This window comes from Plecotus auritus, assembly GCF_963455305.1.
Source record: "Plecotus auritus genome assembly, chromosome: X".
NCBI classification, from domain to species: Eukaryota; Metazoa; Chordata; class Mammalia; order Chiroptera; family Vespertilionidae; genus Plecotus; species Plecotus auritus.
The window spans coordinates 37,721,322-37,742,700 of NC_137784.1; the positions used below are offsets into that span (position 1 = coordinate 37,721,322).

General features: G+C 41.6%; 1 protein-coding gene across 1 annotated transcript in view; it reads left to right on the forward strand.

Moving 5' to 3' along the window:
• BRWD3 (bromodomain and WD repeat domain containing 3) overlaps nucleotides 1–21,379 on the forward strand; it is a 173,030-nt gene that overhangs the window by 84,977 nt on the left and 66,674 nt on the right. The window contains exons 13-18 of the mRNA XM_080653837.1: nucleotides 6,899–7,003; nucleotides 8,101–8,254; nucleotides 12,607–12,741; nucleotides 14,774–14,902; nucleotides 15,784–16,009; nucleotides 20,000–20,167. Coding sequence (XP_080509963.1) covers nucleotides 6,899–7,003; nucleotides 8,101–8,254; nucleotides 12,607–12,741; nucleotides 14,774–14,902; nucleotides 15,784–16,009; nucleotides 20,000–20,167 — 917 coding nt within the window. The remainder of the gene's footprint in view (nucleotides 1–6,898; nucleotides 7,004–8,100; nucleotides 8,255–12,606; nucleotides 12,742–14,773; nucleotides 14,903–15,783; nucleotides 16,010–19,999; nucleotides 20,168–21,379) is intronic.

Here is a 21,379-nt window from a genome sequence, read left to right on the forward strand (position 1 = left end):
CAGTTTGTTGGAATAAATTTTTTCATAGTATTTTTTAACAATCCTTTGTATTTCTGTGGGGTCTGTTGTTATTTTGCCTCTTTCATTTATGATTTCGTTTATTTGGGTCCTATTTCTTTGCTTCTTGGTGAGCCTGGCTAGAGGTTCATCAATCTTGTTTATACTTTCAAAGAACCAGCTCTTGGTTTTGTATTGTTTTTTTTTGGGGGGGGGGGCTCTATGTCATTCATTTCTGCTCTGATCTTTATTATCTCCTGCTTTCTGCTCACTCTAGGCTTTTCTTGTTGCTCTCTTTCTAATTCTTTGAGTTGTAGAGTTAGTTGATTTACTACCATTTTTTCTCGTTTTTGTGAGGTAAGCCTGTAGAGCTATAAACTTCCCTCTCAGGAATGCTTTCATTGTGTCCCATAGATTTTGGATTTTTGTGTTTTTATTGTCATTAGTTTCCAGGGTGTTTTTAATGTCTTCTTTGATCTCTTTGGTAACCCAATTATTGTTTAATAGCATGCTATTCGGCTACTAATGTTTGAATTTTTTGGATTGTTTTTATTGTAGTTTATTTTTAATATTTGCCATTGTGGTCTGAGAAGATGCTTGATATAATTTAAATCTTCTTGAATTTGGGTAGACTTGGCCTGTGACCCAATATGTGGTATATTTTTGCAAATGTCCCATGTGCACTTGTGAAAAACGTGTATTCCGTGGCTTTGGGGTGAAATGTCCTGAAGATGTCAATTATGTCCCTCTGCTTTAGTGAGTCATTTAGGATTGCTTTTTCTTTGCTGATTTTTTGTTTAGAGCAGTGGTTGGCAAACTCATTAGTCAACAGAGCAGTAAACTGTGGCTCGCGCGCTGTGGTTCGCGAGCCGCAGTTTGTTGACCACTGTTCTAGAGGATTTATCCAGTGATGTAAGTCGTGTATTAAAGTCCCCTACTATGATTGTGTTGTTGTTGATATCTCCCTTGATATCTTCCAGGATTTCTTTTATGTATTTGGGTGCTCCTATATTGGGCGCATATATGTTTATCAGGGTTATATCCTCTTGTCTCGATCCCTTTTAGTATTTTGAAGTGGCCTTTCTTATCTCTTGTTATGGCCTTCACTTTGAGGTCTATTTTGTCAGATATAAGTATTGCCACCCCAGCTTTTTTTTTTTTTCATTCCCATTTGCTGAAAGATATTTTTCCATCCCTTCACTTTCAGTCTGTGTGAGTCCCTTGTTCTGAGGTAAGGGTCTTGTAGACAGCATATATCTGGGTTATGTTTTTTTATCCATTCAGCCACTTGATGTCTTTTGATTGGAGCATTTAGTCCATTTATGTTTAAAGTTATTAATGAAAGGTACTTGTTTGTAGCCTTTTTTATTTTTTTTGTGCCTGTGTTCCTTCTTACCTTTTTATTTCTTATTTTTTCAGAAGTCCCTTTAGCGTTTCTTGCATTGCTGGCTTGGTAGTGATAAACTCCCTTAGCCTTTTTTTGTCTGTGAAGCTCCTTATTTCCCCTTCAATTTTGAATGATAGCCTTTGCTGAATAGAGTATTCTTGGATCCAGTCCCTTGCTTTGCATCACTTTGTAAATTTTCTTCTATTCTTTTCTGGCCTGATGTGTTTCTGTTCAGAATTCATTTGATAATCTAATGGGAGATCCCTTGTATGTAACTTTGTGTCTCTCTTTTGCTGCCCTTAAGATTCTCTCTTTGTCCTTAACATTTCCATCATAATTATGATTATCTTGGTGTGGGTCTTTTTTGGGTTCATCTTGTTTGGGACTCTCTATGTTTGGGTGACTTTTTTATTCCCCACATTAGGGAAGTTTTCTGACATTATTTCTTAAAATAGGTTTTCTAACCCTTGTTCCTCTTCCTGTTTTTCTGGCACCCCTATTATTCGTATGTTGCTTCGTTTCATGTTGTCCCATAACTTAGTTAGGCTCTCCTCCCATCTTTTAATTGTTTTCTCCAATTGGAGTTCAGTTTGGGTGTGTTTTGCTTCCCTGTCTTATAATTTGCTAATTCAGTCCTCTGCTTCTTATAGTCTACTGTTGAAACTTTCCATGTTTTCTTTTAATGCAGCTATATCGCTCTTCATTTCTTTTTGATTTGTACATAAGTTGTTGATTTTTTCCTCCATCTGGTTTATGAACTGTATGGCTCTTATTCTGAATTATTTTTCTGACATATTGCATGCCTCTATTTCACTTAGCTGCTTCCCTGACCATTCCTTCTTTTCTTTCCTTTGGGAGTTTCTTTGTCTACCCATTTTTTATTTCATCGACTGATATAGATGTCCAGTTGTGCAGGGGCTGCTCCTTGGGTGGCAGTGGTTCCTTGTGCTGCAGTTGCTCCTTGGGTAGTCGCGGCAACAGCGGCTACTCAGTTGGCAATGGCTTCTCTAGTGGGTGCTGTTCGCAGCGGTGGTGGTTCCTCTGGCTGGTGGGGGAATGCGGCTCCCAGAGCTGCTGCTCCTCGAAGAGCGATGGGCTGATCGTGAAGCTGCTGCTCCTCAGATGTGGGAAGACTGGGCGTGGATGCTGTTCCTTGGACAGGGACAGTCTGCTGTCTTGTTTGCTGCTCCTGGGACGGGGGTGGACTGTTCACATGGCCGCTGCTCCTTGGATGGAGGCTGGCTACATGCAGCTGCTGCTCTTCAGATGGGGCCAGCTGCTCATGAGGCTGCTGCTTCTTGGATAGGGGCAGGTTGCTTGCGCGGCTGCTCCTCCTCGGGCAGGAGTGAACTGCATGTGTGGCTGTTGCTCCTCGGACGGGGCGGGATGCACATCTGGCTGCTGCTCATCAGATGTGTGCTGGCTGCGTGTGGCTGGTTCTCCTTGGACCGGTGTGGGCTGTGATGGGCTGCCGCTCTTTGGATGTGGGCAGTCTTCCCATGTGGCTGCTGCTACTCGAACTGGGGAGGGCTGCTAGGGTAGCTTCTCTCCTTGAATGTGGGCAGGCTGCTCACACAGCTGCTGCTTCTCAGATGGGGGCAAGCTGCTTGCAGAGCTGCTGCTCCTTGGACGGGGGCGGGCTGCTCACACAGCTGCTGCTCCTTGGATGGGGGCGGAATGCGCTCCTCAGTCGTATGCAGGCTCCTCCTGCAGCTCCTGCTTCTCAGACAGTGATCGGCCCCTCACACAGCTGCTGCTCCTTGGACAGGGGCGGGCCACGTGAAGCTGCTGCTCTTTAGCCTGGGGTGGGCTGCTCGCAGGGCTGCTGTTCCTTGGACAGGAGCAGGCTGCTCACGTGTCTGTTGCTCATGTGGTCGCAGTGCCCTGGCTTTCTCCACGGGTCCTCTACCCTTCCTGGCTGCACATTGTCTCACCGGCAGAGTCTCCAATTCGGGGTGGATGTTATCCATTTCAGCTGCTCATTCCATGTGCTCCGGGAAAAGGCTCAGTACATGTCCGACTATTTCACCGCCATTTTGTCCTCCTTAGCACTATCTCTTTGTATATGTCTCTGAAAAGCTTAGTCCTATATGGCTGTAAGGCTTATCTTCTGTCCTTGGACCTCCTTAGTAATCTTTCACCTCTTAGTTCTATTTCTCTCTGTTATTTCCATTGCTGATAAGTTCTCTGGTTAGGGTGGCTAGAAGTCTGCTAACAATTCTAGATTTATAGACTATCCCCTCAGCAATTCCATCTGAAAAAAAAGTGCCCCCTCCTCAAAACTTTCAAAGAATATTTCCGGGAATCTAATCTTATAGTCTTTAGGAGAAACTCTCTTAATTAGTTACATGATCAATAAATACATAAAAAGATGTACAATTTTACTAATGATCAAAGAAATGCAATTTAGAAAAATATTAACAATATTTTTCTTTAAGAATGACAAGATAATGAAGAATGATAACACCCAAAATAGCCAAGGGTTTCGAGAAAATGTCTACTCTCCCATAATTTCTCATGAGATTATAAATTATTAAAAACTTTGGAAGTAATTTGCCAGTATGTTTCAAAAGCTTAAAAAATGTGTCTATCCTTTGACCCTGCAAAGATATATATATATATATATATATATATATATATATATATATATATATATATATAATCTGTGGTTGTACAAAGATGTATATTGAGATTCATCACATTATTTATGATCGTGAAGGCTGGAAGTAGTATAAATATTCATCATTAGGGGATTGATTAAATACATTTTGATACATCCTTATAGATGAACACCTTAAAAATGATGTTAGTTTTGCCTAGCTGGCGTGGCTCAGTGGTTGAGTGTTGACCTATGAACGAGGAGGTCATGGTTTGATTCCTCATTGGGGCATGCCCAGGCTGTGGGTTTGATCCCCAGTAAGGGACGTTCAGAAGGCAGCAGATCAGTGATTCTCTCATTATTTTTTTTTAAACATATTTTATTGATTTTTTACAGAGAGGAAGGGAGAGGGATAGAGAGTTAGAAACATCAATGAGAGAGAAACATCGATCAGCTGCCTCCTGCAACACTCCCCACTGGGTATGTGCCCACAACCAAGGTACATGCCCTTGACCGGAATCGAACCCGGGACCCTTCAGTCCGCAGGCCAATGCTCTATCCACTGAGCCAAACCAGTTAGGGCTCTCTCTCATTATTGATGTTTCTATCTTCCTCTCCCTTCCTCTCTAAAATCAATAAAAAAATATTTTTAAAAATTTGTCCGTTTTATATTTGTACATGTAGAAGTATTTCTATAAAGTATACTTATGTTAGGAAAAACCATTATAAAACATTATATATAGTGTAATTCTATTTCCTTTGGGTGGGATATATAAGTACATATGTATGTCTTTTATAAAGTACTTAAAGAATAGAAACGTATGAACAGTGATGGAATTATTGCTGAATGAGTGTATTTTTATAACAGTTATATTGAGATATAATCCACATAACATAAAATTCAATGGTTTTTAGTATATTCATAGAATTGTGCAACATTCAACACAATCAAGTTTAGAACATTTTAATCGCCTCAAAAAGAAATATACATTTTAGCTCTCAATCTACAATCCTTTTACACCCCCACTCTCAGCTCTCGTCAACCATTATTTACTTTTTGTCTCTAGATTTGCCCATTCTGGACATTTCATAAGTGGAATCTTTTGTGACTGACTTCTTTCACTTAGCATAATGTTTTCAATATTCATCCATGTTGCAGCATTTATCATTATTTCTTTCCTTTTTATTGATGAATACTAGAGGCCCGGTGCACGAAATTCGTGCATGAGGGGGAGGTGTCCCTCAGCCCAGCCTGCACCCTCTCCAATCTGGGACCCCTTGAGGGATGTCCGACTGCCCTGAAATGGGCAGTCGGACATCCCTCTCACTATCCAGGACTGCTGGCTCCCAACTGCTCACCTGCCTGCCTTCCTGATTGCCCCTAACCGCTTCTGCCTGCCAGACTGATCGCCCCCTAACCACTCCCATGCTAGCCTGATTGATACCTAACTGCTCCCTTGCCAGCCTGTTTTCCCCTAACTGCCCTCCCCTGCAGGCCTGGTCACCCCTAAGTGCCCTCCCTTGCAGGCCTGGTCCCCCCAACTGCTCTCCCCTGCAGGCCTGGGTCCCTCCCAACTGCCTTTCCCTGCAGGCCTGGTCGCCCCCAACTTCCCTCCTCTGCCGGCTTGGTCACCCCTAACTGCTCTCCCCTGCAGGCTTGATCACCCCCAACTGCCCTCCCTTGCAGGCCTGGTCCCTCCTAACTGCCCTCCCCTGCTGGCCTGATCACCCACAACTGCCCTCCCTTGCAGGCCTGGTCCCTCCCAACTGCCCTCCCCTGCTGGCCATCTTGTTGTGGCCATCTTGTGTCCACAAGGGGGCATGATCTTTGACCACATGGGGGCAGCCATCTTGTGTGTTGGAGTGATGGTCAATCTGCATATTACTCTTTTATTAGATAGGATAGAGGCCTGCTGCATGGGTGGGGGCCAGCTGGTTTGCCTTGAAGGGTGTCCCGGATCAGGGTGGGGGTTCCCTTGAGGCATGGGGCGGCCTGGGCAAGGGTCCTGTGGTGGTTTGCAGGCTGGACACACCCCCCAGTTACCCAAGCGGAGGCCCTGGTATCTGGCGTTTATTTATCTTGTACAATTGAAACTTTGTAGCCTGGAGCGGAGCCAAGCTTTCTGCTTGCTCCGTGGCAGCAGCCATTTCTTTTGGGATTTATATATCTTCTATAATTGAAACTTTGTATCCTTAAGTGGAGGCCTAGGTTGGCCAGGGTGTGCGGAAAGCTTGGCTTCCTCCATCGCTGGGGGCAACCCTAGCCTCCTGCTCTTTCCAGCTCTGTGGCTGCCACCATTTCTGTTTGGATTTATGTGTCTTCTATCATTGAAACTTTGTAGCCTTGAGTGGAGGCCTAGGCCGGCAAGGGCAGGCGGAAAGCTTGGCTTCCTCCATTGCCGGGGAAACCCAAGCCTCCCTCCTGCTCTCTGTGGCCGTAGTCATCTTGGTTTGGTTTATTTGCATATTCGCTCCTGATTGGCTTGTGGGCGTGGCTTGTGTGTGTGGCTTGTGTGTGTGGCTTGTGGGCATGGCTTGTGGGTGTAGCGGAGTGATGGTTAATTTGCATATTACTCTTTTATTGGATAGGATTATTTGAATGTATGGATATACCGCAATTTATCCATTTATCAGTTGATGGACATTTGGGTTGGTGCCACTTCTTGGCCTGTTATGAATAATGCCATAAATATTTGGGCTGTTTTCATTTCCTTTGGATATATACCTGGTGGTAGACTTGCTAGTTCATGCAGTAACTTCTTTATCCTTTTGAGGAACTACCAACTTATTTTCTAAAGTACACCATTTTTGTTCTCCCCAGTAGTATATGTGGATGAAAGTATTTTATGATTAGCAAAAAAGTGATTTCCTTTTTGGAGGAAAGTAATAAGGGTATTTTTACTGTTTCTTTGCAGTTTAAGATTTGTTAGTGGTAGCAGAGATGGAACAGCAAGAATTTGGCAATATCAGCAACAAGAATGGAAGAGTATAGTGCTAGATATGGCTACTAAAATGACTGGGTAAGTTTGGATGTGAGATATTACATTAGTTTTCAGAAGGCATAGTATCTTACATTATTGAATTATACTTAAATAATGAAAGTAAAATATCTTTTTAGATTAGTAAGTAGTTTAGAGTTATTTGGTAGGTGTGAAATTTGCATCTGTACTTTGTTTCTAAATAAATTGCCTTTTGCTTTTGATTGACATATTGGATGATAGAAATATTACTGACTCATTTAAAATCCTGGACTCTTGTGATCACTGTGCTCTACTAATGCCCATGGAATCATTCTTTGCCTTAGTTTTCTATAGGTCATATACAGGGTATCCCCCCAAAAATGTGTGTTTAGGACAGTGTTTATAAAAATACATTTCATTTTCTAAATGTAAGTGAATCTACATCTATCAGCTGTTAAAGTATGTATACAATTTGAGATTATCCCTATTGTATGTCATCATATATTTATTTCCTTAACTTACTAAGGATACCTTTAGAATTTTTCTTATTGTTAGCATTCCTACGCAACATTATAAGTATACTTAATCAGAATCTTTTTCCTTATATTCACTATTGATTGAAAGATATATATTTACCTCTGTAGTGTATGACTGAAATTATTTATATTTCCATTTATAACAGTATAGAACTGAATTTGTAGTCATAGCCAGCTACTGATAAGGTCATATTCAATTAAACCAAAAGTTACAAAATCTCTTACTGCTCTTGTTTATGATCTATTAATTTCACAAAATTTAATATTTAAGAGAATAAAGTGTTCATATATGTTTTCTTTATATTTTCTAGTATCAAGTATTTTATTTTTTAAGGTGTTTGTAGATTTCTTTTTAATTTTGCTTTTTTTGTTGTTGTTCTTGTGTAACTACATGCAAAATTTTTGCCACTTGTGTCCTTTTTTTCCTCCCTAAAATAAGTTACTGATATTGGCCTATGTAGGTATTTTTATTTTATTTCATCAGTACTTAAATGTATGTTTTATAATTTATATCCAAAAATTTGCATACTCCTGGAGATATTTTTTGATATAATTTACTATGTTAGTTGCACTTTTTTAGAAAATTTACAATGTATGAATACTGCAAATTATTTTGTTTAGGAATAACTTGCCTTCTGGGGAAGACAAGGTCACTAAACTTAAGGTGACTATGGTAGCCTGGGATCGCTATGACACCACAATTATTACTGCAGTGAACAATTTCCTTTTGAAAGTATGGAATTCAGTTACAGGGCAACTTCTTCATACATTATCCGTAAGTATTCTATTTTTAGAATAATTAAAATGGTCAAAAAGGGCATTCTAGAAGACAGGAAATTTATGTTCCAGTTTACTTTCTATGACTTACTATCCCTTAGAGAAGTAATTATGTGAGGTACCTATGTTTACATATCTGCAAAATAGTGATGACATATGGTATACCTGCTCAAAGCAGTTATGAAAATTTTCAAGATCCTTTCCAGGTCTGGTATTTATTTATCTGTTATGTTATTGTATGCAGCCAAGGATATATAAGTTATTTTGTTTCTTGCATGTGTTGGGACTTTTTGTTGTTACTATTTTAGGGGTAGAACTAACTTTATTTTGACAAGGATATCTTATATATTCTACCTTCATGGATTAGTTTATGTAAGAAATGGAAGTAAGAGGAAGTTGGAGAAAAAGGTGTCTTTTCCTCTTTCTTTTTTCTTTGTTAATCCTCGTCCAAAGATATTTTTTCCCATTGAATTTTAGAGAGTGGAAGGGAGAGGGAGACACACAGAGAGAGAAACATCGATTTTAGACAGACACTTTAATTGGTTGCCTCCTTCACGGGGCCCTGACCTTGGCTGGGATTGAACCTGCAACCAAAGTATGTGCTCTTGACTGGAATCAAACCCACAGGCCAACTGAGCCAATTGGCTAGGGCTCCTTTTTCTTTAAAAAAAAAAAAAAAAAGTATTTGTCATAGTAAAAGGCTGTAATACTAGTATTTTGAAAGTTGATAGGATTAATAACTGAAATTACATGGGTGTGCTTGATGCTTGACAGTTTATGATAGTTCAAGTTGACATCAAGTTAAATCAATTATTGATTCGTAAGTATTTTAAGGGGAAGGGCCAAGTGTTTGCCCTATGGTTTATACTGGTGATTTTCAACCTGTGTGCTGCAGCACGCGGTTGTGCCACAAGAATTTTCAAAACCTGATTATTTAGTCCGGGTCACTGACCTCTTTTCCCTTAGATTGTCAAATTAAAAAATGACAACACAACAATAGCCATACAGTGTGAATGAATCGAAATTATATCTATTTTTTTTGTCAGATCAGCAAAAAATATAATGTCTTTTTTAGTGTCCCACCAAATTTTAGTAATTAGTTTTTTATGAGATGAAAAAGGTTTAAAATTGCTGGTAAATAAAGTAGTAAGTGATAGAGACTAGAAACCAATTCTCATGAATGTTGACTTTACAGCATACCATGGTTCAATCCTTATTGAATCCTTTTTGAGATAATCTTATCTAATGCCTATTAGCTTTCTAAAGATTTGTTTAATTTGGGGTGGATTTCCAGTTTATCTTTCATATACCACCTAAGTTCTCTTTCCTAAATAAAACCTTAACACTGTTTAGTGGAATTTCTTCCTTGTATCTATAAGTCAATGCTTATCTCATTCTGGCTTTCTCTGTTCCCTAATATAAGTTTCTATTAATATGTATGGAAAATCTTTTACTGTTTGCTTGATTATTTTTTAAATATGTTTTTTGTTGATTTCAGAGAGAGGAACAGAGAGGGAGAGAGGGATAGAAAAATCAGTGATAAGAGAGAACCATTGATCAGCTGCCTCCTGCATGCCAGGGATCAAGCCGGCAACCCAGGCACATGTCCTGTACAGGAATTGAACTGTGACCTCCTGGTTCATGGGTTGATGCTCAACCACTGAGCCACATTAGCCAGGCTGCTTGCTTGATTCTTTATTAGGAAATGTTTGTCTCTGTTGGCACACTCTAATAGAAATGTAATGAGCCACACATGTAATATTAATTTTTCTAGCAGCACACAATAAAAAGGTAAAGTGCAGCAGGTGAAATTAATTTTAATAATATACTAGAGGCCCAGTGCACAAAATTCGTGTAGTCGGGGTGGTGGTGGGGGAATCCCTCAGCCTGACCTGCGCCCTCTCACAGTCCAGGAGTCCTCGGGGGATGTCCGACTGATGGCTTTAGCGCTGCCGCAGAGGTGGGAGAGTCTCCCACCACTGCCACTGGGCTCACTGGCAGTGAGCCTGGCTCAGGGCTTGTGGCTGAGCAGTGCTCCCCCTGTGGGAACGCACTGACCACCAGCAGGCAGTTCCTGTGTTGAGCATCTGTCCCATCTGTCCCCTGGTGGTCAGTGCACATCATAGCGACTGGTCATTCCACTGTTAGGTCGATTTGCATATTAGCCTTTTATTATATAGGATTTTATTTAACCTAGTATATCCAAACTAGTAGCATTGCAACATATAAGTAATATAAAATTATTAATGAAATGTGTATTTTTTAATATATTTTTATTGGTTTCAGAGAGGAAGGGAGAGGGAGAGAGAGATAGAAACATCAATGATGAGAGAGAATCATTGATTAGCTGCCTCCTGCACACCCCACATTGGGGATCAAGTCCGCAACCTGGGCACATGCCCCAAACCAGGAATCGAACCATGACCTCCCTGGTTCATAGGTCAGCACTAACCATAGAACAACGCCAGCTGGGCTTAATGAAATATTTTGCATGCGGGAACCCCTTTCATGTCCCGCATGGTTCAGGGTTCAGGTTCAGGGTTCGGGTTCTGGAGGAGGCCGCACACAAATGAAAGGGACTAGAAAAATATTAATTTGGCGATATTGGGGGCCAGGCAGCAGCCCATCTCTAGGGGGATGACTACTCCTTGCTCTGGCCTTGCAATCCCTTTTATTAAGGTTTGGGATCCACCCATAGCCAGTAATAGCCAATCAGCAAGGATATACATAAGATTGACAGGTGGAAGTTGCTTCAGCTACCAGTGTCTCAATCAGAGGACAATGGGCGGCTTCCGACATTTGCATTTTTTTTTCCACACTAAATCTTTGAATTAACTGTGTGTTTTACACTTAGAGAATATCTCAGTTCAGACTAGCCACATTGCAAATGCTTAATAGCCACATGTGGCTAAAACTACATTATTAGACAGCACAAGTCTTTATCTTTAAATTTCAAAGGCCATGTTATAGCCATTGATTTTATACATCCATGTAAAATTCTGTCTTGATAAGTACCTTAATTTAGAGTTCTGTTTAGTTGTACTCTTACCATGGGCTGACTCAGGTTATCTGTTTTCTGTGAATTTTACTGAAGAAATTTTAGAACAGATTACTTTCATTCCTTATAACAGTCAAATTTACTTAGTTTTTGTAAAGAGCTTATATTTTCTGTGTTAACAATTTTTAATCAGGGTCTTAGTGGAGTATAAAGTTCTTCCATTCAGCAAATACTTACTGAGCATCTCCTATGTGCCAACCACTGAGTTAGGTGTTAGTAATAAATGAGTTTATAGCCTATTAGGAGAAAAAATCAAATAAATGCTAAGAAAGAGAAGTGCAAAATAAAATTCAAGTTTCTAATAAGTTGACAAAACCTGATCTGGGAGGTTCAGAGCAAGTTTCCTGAGGAAGTGAAGTTTGAGTTAAGATTTAAAAGGTAGATAGAAATTACCCAGGTCTTAGCCTAAATGTCACCTCCTTGACAAGGCCTTCCCTGAACAAACAATCTGCATTGGCCTCCTCTTGCTTTATTTTAATCATAGTGTTTACCACTTCCTGATATTTTTCTTGTGTACTTCCTTTCTCAACATGGTAGGAGATCAATAAATACTTGATAAATTACATATGTGAAGTGGTTCGAAGGTCCTTACAGCAGTAGGGAAAAGCATGTACAAACGTCCTGAGGTAGAAGGGAGTTGAAAGAAAGCCAATTTTTGGCTGGAGCACAGAAAGCAGAAATAGAGTGTCACTAGACAGAAATGAAGAAATGGATAGAGGCCAGACCATTCAAGGTCTTGTGAGATCTCCCCAAAGACTATTTGGGAATCATTAAAGGGTTTAAAAGCAAAGATACTAATGTGAATTATTGCTTTTGAAAAATACCATAGAAGTCTGGCGACAGAATAGATTGGATTGGAGATAAAAATGACTTTGGGTATACTGTAGGAGTCAATGAAGAACAATGAAGGTTTGTGTGTTATCACTGTGGCATAACTGAGTATTAATGAATGATTCTGTTTGTTACATTTTCTATGGCCTTTTAAATAGCAGAGTCCTAGAAATACTAATTCCACTTCAAGGCCCTGGTTAATGAGCTGTAACTGTTTTTGAACTATGTATTAAATAATTTTTCAGGTCTTCTGTCTATTGAATACTTTATGAAATCAGCACTAAAACATACAAGGAAATCTCTACCTAAGTATTCATTGTTGTGTCCATGTAGTAAATGCTGCTAAATTGATGGGGATGAATTAATCTGAATCAGATTGATAGCATACTCTGGAGATCTTTTGACCAAATAAACCAGATGCTTAGGGTTGCTGTTCATATTTAATATTGATTTTATCACAGGGACATGATGATGAAGTATTTGTTTTAGAAGCACATCCATTTGATCAAAGGATCATACTTTCAGCGGGCCATGATGGGAACATTTTCATTTGGGACCTTGACCGGGGGACCAAAATTCGGAATTATTTTAACATGGTAAGAAAAAATTGTGCTTATTTCATATTACAACAGTTTTCTCTTTTATGACAACTTGGTAATTAAAGTATATTTAGTGCCAAAGAACCTCATGTGACCTGTGTTTAAATTCACAGAGAATCATTCAAGACCTAAGTGTAAGGCCAGTAGAGAATTATACCTTTCAGGGTGACTCTGTTTTCATGCTGTTTGCATTTACCAAATTCTGGTCCCCAGCCCTAAACTCTCGAAACTCAGATATAATGATTTTTTGGAGCTGACACTAACCAAACTCACAAAAAGGTTAATGCTTAAGCTATAATCCTAATTTATTAATCACAACAGTTGACTATATTTTATATGCATATGGCTTAGTTAGTATTCAGGGAGTTGTTTGGCAAATGTAGCATTGGAGATATGAATTCTCTTAATATATATATTTTGCACAAATCATGTGAAAAGCTGGTGAGCTGTCTCTTCTCCCAGTAGAACGAACACCTTCCTGTGGTGTTCTCATATCCTACATATTCAGTGCCCTTCTCTGAAGAAGTATTGTACCTAAACATTTCTGAATTGTTACCCTTTGAGCTCCCTTTTATAGGCTTTAAACAAACCCAGGGCATTGATAATAGCATCTGTCTTTTATTAATAAAACTAGTGGCCCAGTGCATGAAATTCGTGCACGGGTTGGGGGGGTGTTCCTCAGCCCGGCCTGCACCCTCTCCAATCTGGGACCCCTCGAAGGATGTCCTACTGCAGGTTTACAGGGGTAGGGCCTAAACCAGCAGTCAGACATCCCTCTCACAATCCGGGACTGCTGGCTCCAGCTGCTCACCTGTCTGCCTGCCTGATTGCCCCTAACCACTCTGCCTGCCGGCCTGCTCTCCCACAACTGCCCCCTGCTGCCGGCCTGCTTGCCCCAAATGCCCGCCCGCCAGCCTGCTCACCCCCAACTGCCCCCCCCCCCCGCTGGCCTGCTTCCCCCACCATTCCTCCCCACTGGTCTGCTCACCCCCCAACTGCCCCCCTGCTGGCCTGCTCACTCCAAACTGCCCCCCCTCCTCTGTCCTGATCACCTCCAACTGACCCCCACTGGTGGCCTGCTCACCCCCAACTGGCCCCCCTGCTGTTCTGCTTACCCCCAATGGCCCCTGCCATCCCTTCCTGGCCTGATCACCCCCAGCGACCAGCCCCTCCTTTTTTTCTTGTTCTTTTTTTTTTTTTAGCACCTCCTTGAGCGAAGGCCAGGATCAGCTGGAAGCAAGTATCTAGGATTTATTTATCTTCTATAATTGAAACTTTTTAGCCTTGAGCGGAGGCCAGGGCAGGCAGGAAGCTTGGCTTCCTCCCTCACCGGGGGCAACCCAAGCCTCCTGCTCAGCTCCAGCTCCGTGGCCACTGCCATTTTTGTTGGGATTTATTTATCTTCTATAATTGAAACTTTGTAGCCTTGAGCAGAGGCCAGGGCCTGCCAGTGCAGGCGGGAAGCTTGGCTTCCTCCACTGCCAAGGCAACCCAAGCCTCCTGCTTGCTCCAGCTCCGTGGCTGGCCGCCATCTTGGTTGGGTTAATTTGCATACTTGCTCCTGATTGGCTGGTAGGTGTGGCTTATGGGTGTAGCAGAGTGATGGTTAATTTGCATGTTTCTCTTTTAATAGTGTAGGTTGATTTGTGTGCTTTAATTTTAGGATGGTTATTTTAAGACTTACTTGCATTACAATTTAAGAGGTAAAGGTAATATTTTAACTTTGCTGAGATATCACCTTTGTCAATTTGGTTATGTTTAGATGTTTTTAGTCCCCTCAGTCACTCACTTAGTACTGTTTGAAATATGGCATTGCTAATCATATTTGATACCACACATTGTATTTTTATTCTCCCTAATTTCTTTTAGAGCTTACTGTTTCCTTTAGGATTCTAGCTACAGAAGCCAGAGAGTACATTGGAATGTTGATGCATCACAGAATTCAGTATTAGCAAGCAGAAGCTATTTCCTACTTATTATTTGAAAATTACCTCTTAAGATGATTTAAAATTACTCCTCTAAATTTCAGATTGAAGGCCAAGGCCATGGTGCAGTGTTTGATTGTAAATTTTCACCAGATGGAAACCATTTTGCCTGCACAGATTCTCATGGGCATTTGCTGCTTTTTGGTTTTGGATGCAGTAAATACTACGAAAAGGTTAGTATATTTGATTTTTGTTGAAGACTTCAGCTTTGTATTGTATCATTTATAAATTTTCTATGAAGTCTTCAGTTAATAAGCGTCATTGTGTGTTAATAGATATAAAATAACTAAGTTACCTTTCTTGGTAAAACATAAGACTTAATAGTGATTAAGATATATACAGGGTGATGTAGATATAAAAATTAATTAGAAAATCCTGTTACTTAGAACATATTCTCTGTACTACCTTTTGGGTATAATAGGTGAGGACAACTGTATAAGATTGCATCCTGTACTTCTCATAAATTGGGGATAAACATCTGGTGATTAAACATTTATTTTCTTGCTTAGCTACTTTATTATTGATCTTGTTCCTTATATTTTATTAGCTGTGAATTTGAAATAGACTTTAGAATCTTGGAGTTGGAAGATAATTCAGAATCACTGAGTTCAGCTCAATACTTGTATCACATTTTAGTGTCTTTAGGAAATTGATATCTACCTGCCTCACTGTTTATATTGCCCTCCATCCTTATTTGAATAAAAATAAGTAAGAAAAATAGTCATAAAGGTTTACATGTTTTTTACAACTTAAATAAAAATACCTAATTTTATATACTGTGTTTTTGCTTTACTTCTTCTTATACTAATAAGAGAAATATGATATAGGCCCAGAAAGTAATACAGATTGCAGGATTTTGTGGAGAAAATATGGGATTACAATCTAGGTGAATCACTTCTACGAACTATAGGAAACATATGGCAATAAAGGAATATACAAGTAAGAGAATGCAAAAATTGTCTGATTTGAAAAATGCATGTGCTCTAGGAGTGAAAATAAGTGCTTATATCTGTAAATTTCCTGTGCACATAAATACTAAGCATCTGTTATAAAGATTCCAGACCAGATGTTCTTCCACACGGATTATCGACCTCTTATCCGTGATGCCAACAACTATGTATTAGATGAACAAACCCAGCAAGCTCCTCACCTCATGCCTCCCCCATTCTTGGTGGATGTTGATGGAAATCCTCATCCTACAAAATTCCAAAGGCTGGTACCAGGACGGGAAAATTGTAAAGACGAACAACTTATACCACAGCTGGGATATGTGGCTAATGGTATGTTATCTCTAAAATTAAATTTAAAACATTTTGCAAAATGTTATACTTGCTGCTGTTCTCTCTATGATATATGCCTCCTATGAAACTCTGTGGCAGATTATAATATACTAGAGGCCCGGTGCACGAAATTTGTGCAAAGAGGGTGTGTGTGTCCCTCAGCCAAGCCTGCACCCTCTCCAATCTGGTACCCCTTGAGGGATGTCCGACTACCCGTTTAGGCCGAATCCTGGTGGGATTGGGCCTAAACGGGCAGTCGGACATCCCCCTCACAATCAAAGACTGTTGTCTCCCAACCACTCGCCTGCCTGCCTTCCTGATTGCCCCTAACTGCTTCTGCCTGCAGGCCTGATCACCCCCTAACCACTCTCCTGCCAGCTTGATTGACGCCCAGCTGCTCCCCTGCCAGCGCGATTGTCCCTAACTGCCCTCCCCTGCAGGTCTGGTCCTCCCCAACTGCCCTCCCCTGCAGGCCTGGTCCCCCCCAACTGCCCACCTCTGCAGACCTGGTTCCCCCCAACTGCCCTACCCTGCACACCTGGTCCCCCCAACCACCCTACCCTGCAGGCCTGGTCCCCCCCAACTGCCCTCCCTTGCAGGCCTGGTCCCTCCCAACTGCCCTCCCCTGCTGGCCATCTTGTGTCCACATGGGGGCGACCATCTTGTGTGTTGGAGTGATGGTCAATTTGCATATTACTCTTCTATTAGATAGGACTAGAGGCCTGATGCATGAGAATTCATGCACTGGAGGGGGGTCCCTCAGCCTGGCCTGCCCCCTCTCACAGTCTGGGAGCCCTCAGGGATAAGAGGCGACCCAGCGATCAGGGGAAGGCAAAGTCCCCATCACACTTATGTTGCTGCCACTGCTGACAGCGCAAGCCTCAGCTGGCCCTGGTTACCTGAACCTCGGGCGGCCCTGGGCGGCTGGGTAGCTGCCATCTGAGGCTTGCCTGCGCCTCAGGCTGGCCCTGAGCGGCTTGGGGGACTGAGGGGACTGGGGGACTCTGGAGGCCTTGTCGTGCACCTGCCACCCCAGTGGGGCTGAGGGAACTAGCACCACCATCTTTTGGCAGTGGGCGCCGCCATCTTTGTGAGGGTCAGTTAGCATATTCCCTCTTTATTAGATAGGACTAGAGGCCCGGTGCATGAAATTTATGCATGGGGGGTGTCCCTCAGCCCAGCCTGTACCCTCTCCAATCCAGGACCCCTCGGGGGATGTCCAACTGCCTCTCACAATCACTGCCTCTCACAATCCGGGACCACTGGCTCCTAACTGCTCGCCTCCCTGATAACCCCTAACCCTTCTGCCTGCCTGCCTGATCACCCTTAACCACCTCTGCCTGTCTGATCGCCCCTAACCACCTCTGCCTGCCTGATCGCCTCTAACTGCTCCCCTACTGGCCTGATCGCCTCTAACTGCTTCCCTGCTGGCCTGATCACCGCCAACTGCCTCTGTCTCGCCCCGCACCCAGGACCCAGGATTCCCTCCTCTGGCCGGTTGCAGGCATCCAGGACCTGGGCCCGCTTTACCTGGGCCGGATGCAGCTGCAGGGGACCGTGGGCAGGCAGCTTCGACCGGGCTACAGCCGCAGGCACTGGCGCCTGGTACTGTGGGGCAGGTGGCTTGTCCATTTTCCAGGCCACAGCCGCAGGTGCTGGCACCCGGGACCGCAGAGCGGGTGTTCGGTACCGTGGGGCAGGCGGCGTGTCCCTCTGTCCCTCTCCTGGGTCGCAGGTGCAGGTGCAGCCATTGGCTCCCAGGACCGTGGGGCGGGTGGCTTGTCCCTCTCCCAGGCTGCTGGTGCCCAGGACTATGGGGACCACGGGGCATGCGGCTTATCCCTCTCCCGGGCCGCAGGCACAGGCGCAGCCGCTCGCACCCAGGACCATGGGGTGGGAGGCTTGTCCCTCTACTGGGCTGCAGCCCCAGCTGCGGCCGTTGGCACCTGGGACTGCAGGGCGGGCAGCTTGTCCATCTCCTAGGCCACAGGTGCTGGCGCCTGGGACCACGGGGTGGGCAGCTTGTCCCTCTCCCGGGCCATAGGCGCAGCCACTGGCGCCTGGGACTGCAGGGTGAGTGGCTTGTCCCTCTCCTGAGCCATAGGCGCTGGCGCCCAGGACCGCGGGGCAGGCGGCTTGTCCCTCTCCCGGGCCTCAGCCCCAGCCACTGGTGCCCAGGCTGCAGGCACAGGCACAGCCGCTGGCGCCCAGGACCGTGGGGCGGGCAGCTTGTCCCTCTCCTGGGCTGCAGCCCCAGCTGCTTGCACCCAGGACTGCAGGGCGGGAGGCTTGTCCCTCTCCCAGGCTGCAGCCCCAGCTACTGGCGCCCAGGACCATGGGACGTGTGGTTTGTCCCTCTCCTGGGCCACAGCGTGGTTGTCCCTATGCCTCTCTCACGAGCTCATTTGTGCCTGGCTGGTCGCCATTCCTCTCTCCCCAGTGTTGAGTGTCTGAGCAGTTACTGTGTGATGACATGACAACCATTTGCATATTAGCTCTTTATTATATAGGATTTTAGCTTTATTGAGTTTCAGTTGCATAGTACTTTTACCTTGCTCGAAAGTACTTTAACATTGCTTATTTCACCTGAACTCGGATAAATGGATTAGGGCAAACAAGAATATGCTCAAGCAGAGAATGACCTGCTTTCTTAATGTCCTGAACATATGTGTGATCATGTTGTTTATATCATTAACTTCTAGTAATGATTGCCTGTGCTAACTTTAATGTGTCAAGCTTTTATGATAGGTGAAATTCCACTGCTCATAGTATTGGTATTTTAATTTGAGAGTCCATAGTTAATGGATCTAGGAAGAGTAAATTTCAAAACCAAAAGCTGGGAAGTAGCTATTTACCTATCCTCATGTTTGAAAAGCAAAAAAATATTGTGTTGGGAAGAGGGGATTGTAAGTGCTTACATAATAAACAATTTTGGGGGATATTGAAACAGTGGTGATGCATAATGGGAGGATAGTAGAATAAGACATTGAAATAAACTTTTCTCTATCAAAGCAGCTCTTCTGGTTAGCATATTTCCCTTGTGTATACTGCCTCTTCCACACCACCCCCACACCTGAATGCCTTCATATCTTTGTTATATGTAGGTATGACCTAGTGAATTATTGACTTGCAAATGACTTTTTACTAGGAAATTTAGACTTGACCTTTATAGAGTGAAATGTTGCACATTTTTAATGATCTTTATTGTAAAAATTTATAAAGCAATGAAAAGGTGTTACCATGTATTGATGATTACTTTGATTATATGCAATTTTTAAACAAGGGTTGGAAAAACATGAATATTAAGTAGGAGATAAAATTAAAACATCTGAATAAAAAATTTGTAATTCATCACACATGATTTCCTGTAAGACCTGATCACTTGGCTACTCTATTAGATACCATTTAATCTGACTAGAGGATAAGATGAAAAACTGGTCTAAGATGTACTTGAGAAAGAAAAAGATCATAGAAATAAAGTTTTTATTCAGAAGTAATCATTGAATTTCAGTGTATCATAAGAATATTTTTTCTAATCATCAATATATTGAGATATTATCAAAAGAGAACATTTGAAAGTGGCAAGCATCATTTGGTTTCTTTTAGAAAGGAAATTCTCATGAAAGTAAGATGCAAAATGTTTTCGTTATCTGTGTTTGAACTTTTTAAAACCTTACTCAAACCTCTACTTACAACTTTTAGGGCAAACAAGAAAGAATTCATCTTTAAATTAATAAATTTAATAATTATTTTTAAGATAAGAAAGCCCTCATAATGTCTAATTTTGGGATATTGGTTAAGTCAAGCTGACATGCCAAAAATTTTTTTTAAAGTTCTTTTAAAAGTATTTTGTTTGATATATGCTTTGTTTTCATTTTCATTCTTTTTCTTAATCTAGAAATTTATATATTAAAGTTTTTTTTTTTACTCTCTTTAGGGTATACTAAAACATAAGTAACTTAGTGGCCTTTTATCTTTGGTCTCATTAAGGTGATGGTGAGGTGGTAGAACAGGTAATTGGGCAACAAACCAATGACCAAGATGAGAGCATTCTTGATGGAATAATCAGGGAGCTACAGAGAGAACAAGATCTGAGACTAATTAACGAAGGAGATGCTCCACATTTTCCAGTTAATAGATCATATTCTGCTAATGGTGGTAAGTGTGTGTGTGTGTGTGTGTGTAAAAGGTACGCTAAATGTGTTTTAATTATTTTACTTATATACAGTAATTGCATGTGAGAAACATTTTAGGTTTATAAATAAAAACAACATTTGGGAGAGGGGTGGTTGTGTTTTTTTTATTTTTTTGTACCAGATACTTATTTTTAATTTTTTAAAATGTGCTTTTATTATTGATCTTTTTAGAGAGAAAGGAATGAGAGAGAGAGAGAGAGATGTGATTGACAAATATTGATCGGTTGCCTCCTGTATACGCCCCTACCAGGTATCAAACCTGCTACCTGGGTATGTGACCTCATTTCCCTCCCCCCCTTTATCTGCATAGGATAGGTTTCAGGATCCCCAGTGGATGCCTGAAACTGCAGATAGTACCAAACCCTATATGTACTACCTATGATAAATTTTAATTCATAAATTAGGCACAGTAAGATATTAATAACAATAGCTAATAATAAAATAGAATAATTATAACAATATAGCATAATAAAAGTAACATGATTGTGATATCTCTCTCTCTCTCTCTCTCTCTCTCTCTCTCTGATAACTAAGCTCCCTCATAACTGAAAACTAAGTGACTGGTAGGGACCATATACAATATGGATACTGTGGACAAAGTGATGATTCCTCTCCCATGGGGACAGAGTGGGACAGTTCAAGATTTCACCACACTATGCAGAATGGAGTGCAATTCAAAACTTATGAGTTATTTATTTGTGGAATTTTCTATTTAGTATTTTCAGGCCTCAGTTAACCCTGGGTAACTGAAACTGCTAATAAGAGGGAAAGTGTATTAGGTTTCTTTGAACAGATTTAAAATGCCATTAGTCAAAGGGATCCTGTCTAGTTCTATTTGCAATATTCCTTTGTTTTGAGTGTTCTCTGGTGCTTATTCTAAATTGACTTTCAGTTTCCATTTTTTGGTTTATTTGCAAATACAACAAAAATAAATTAATAGGGACCTTTCTAGAGGATTAAAAAGAAAAATATAATTTTCACTACTTTTTCCCTTTTTTATTGCTTATCAATTTTGAAAATGAAATTTTGAATATTAAATTATTTTCCAATTTATACTTTTTCTCTTACTAATTTTGAAAGCCTTGTTGAAGCTTTATTCCGAGTCCTCTTGATGGTCTAAATAAAGATAGAATTTAAATTTAAAAAGCTGCTTTCTGAGCTAGCACTAATAGAC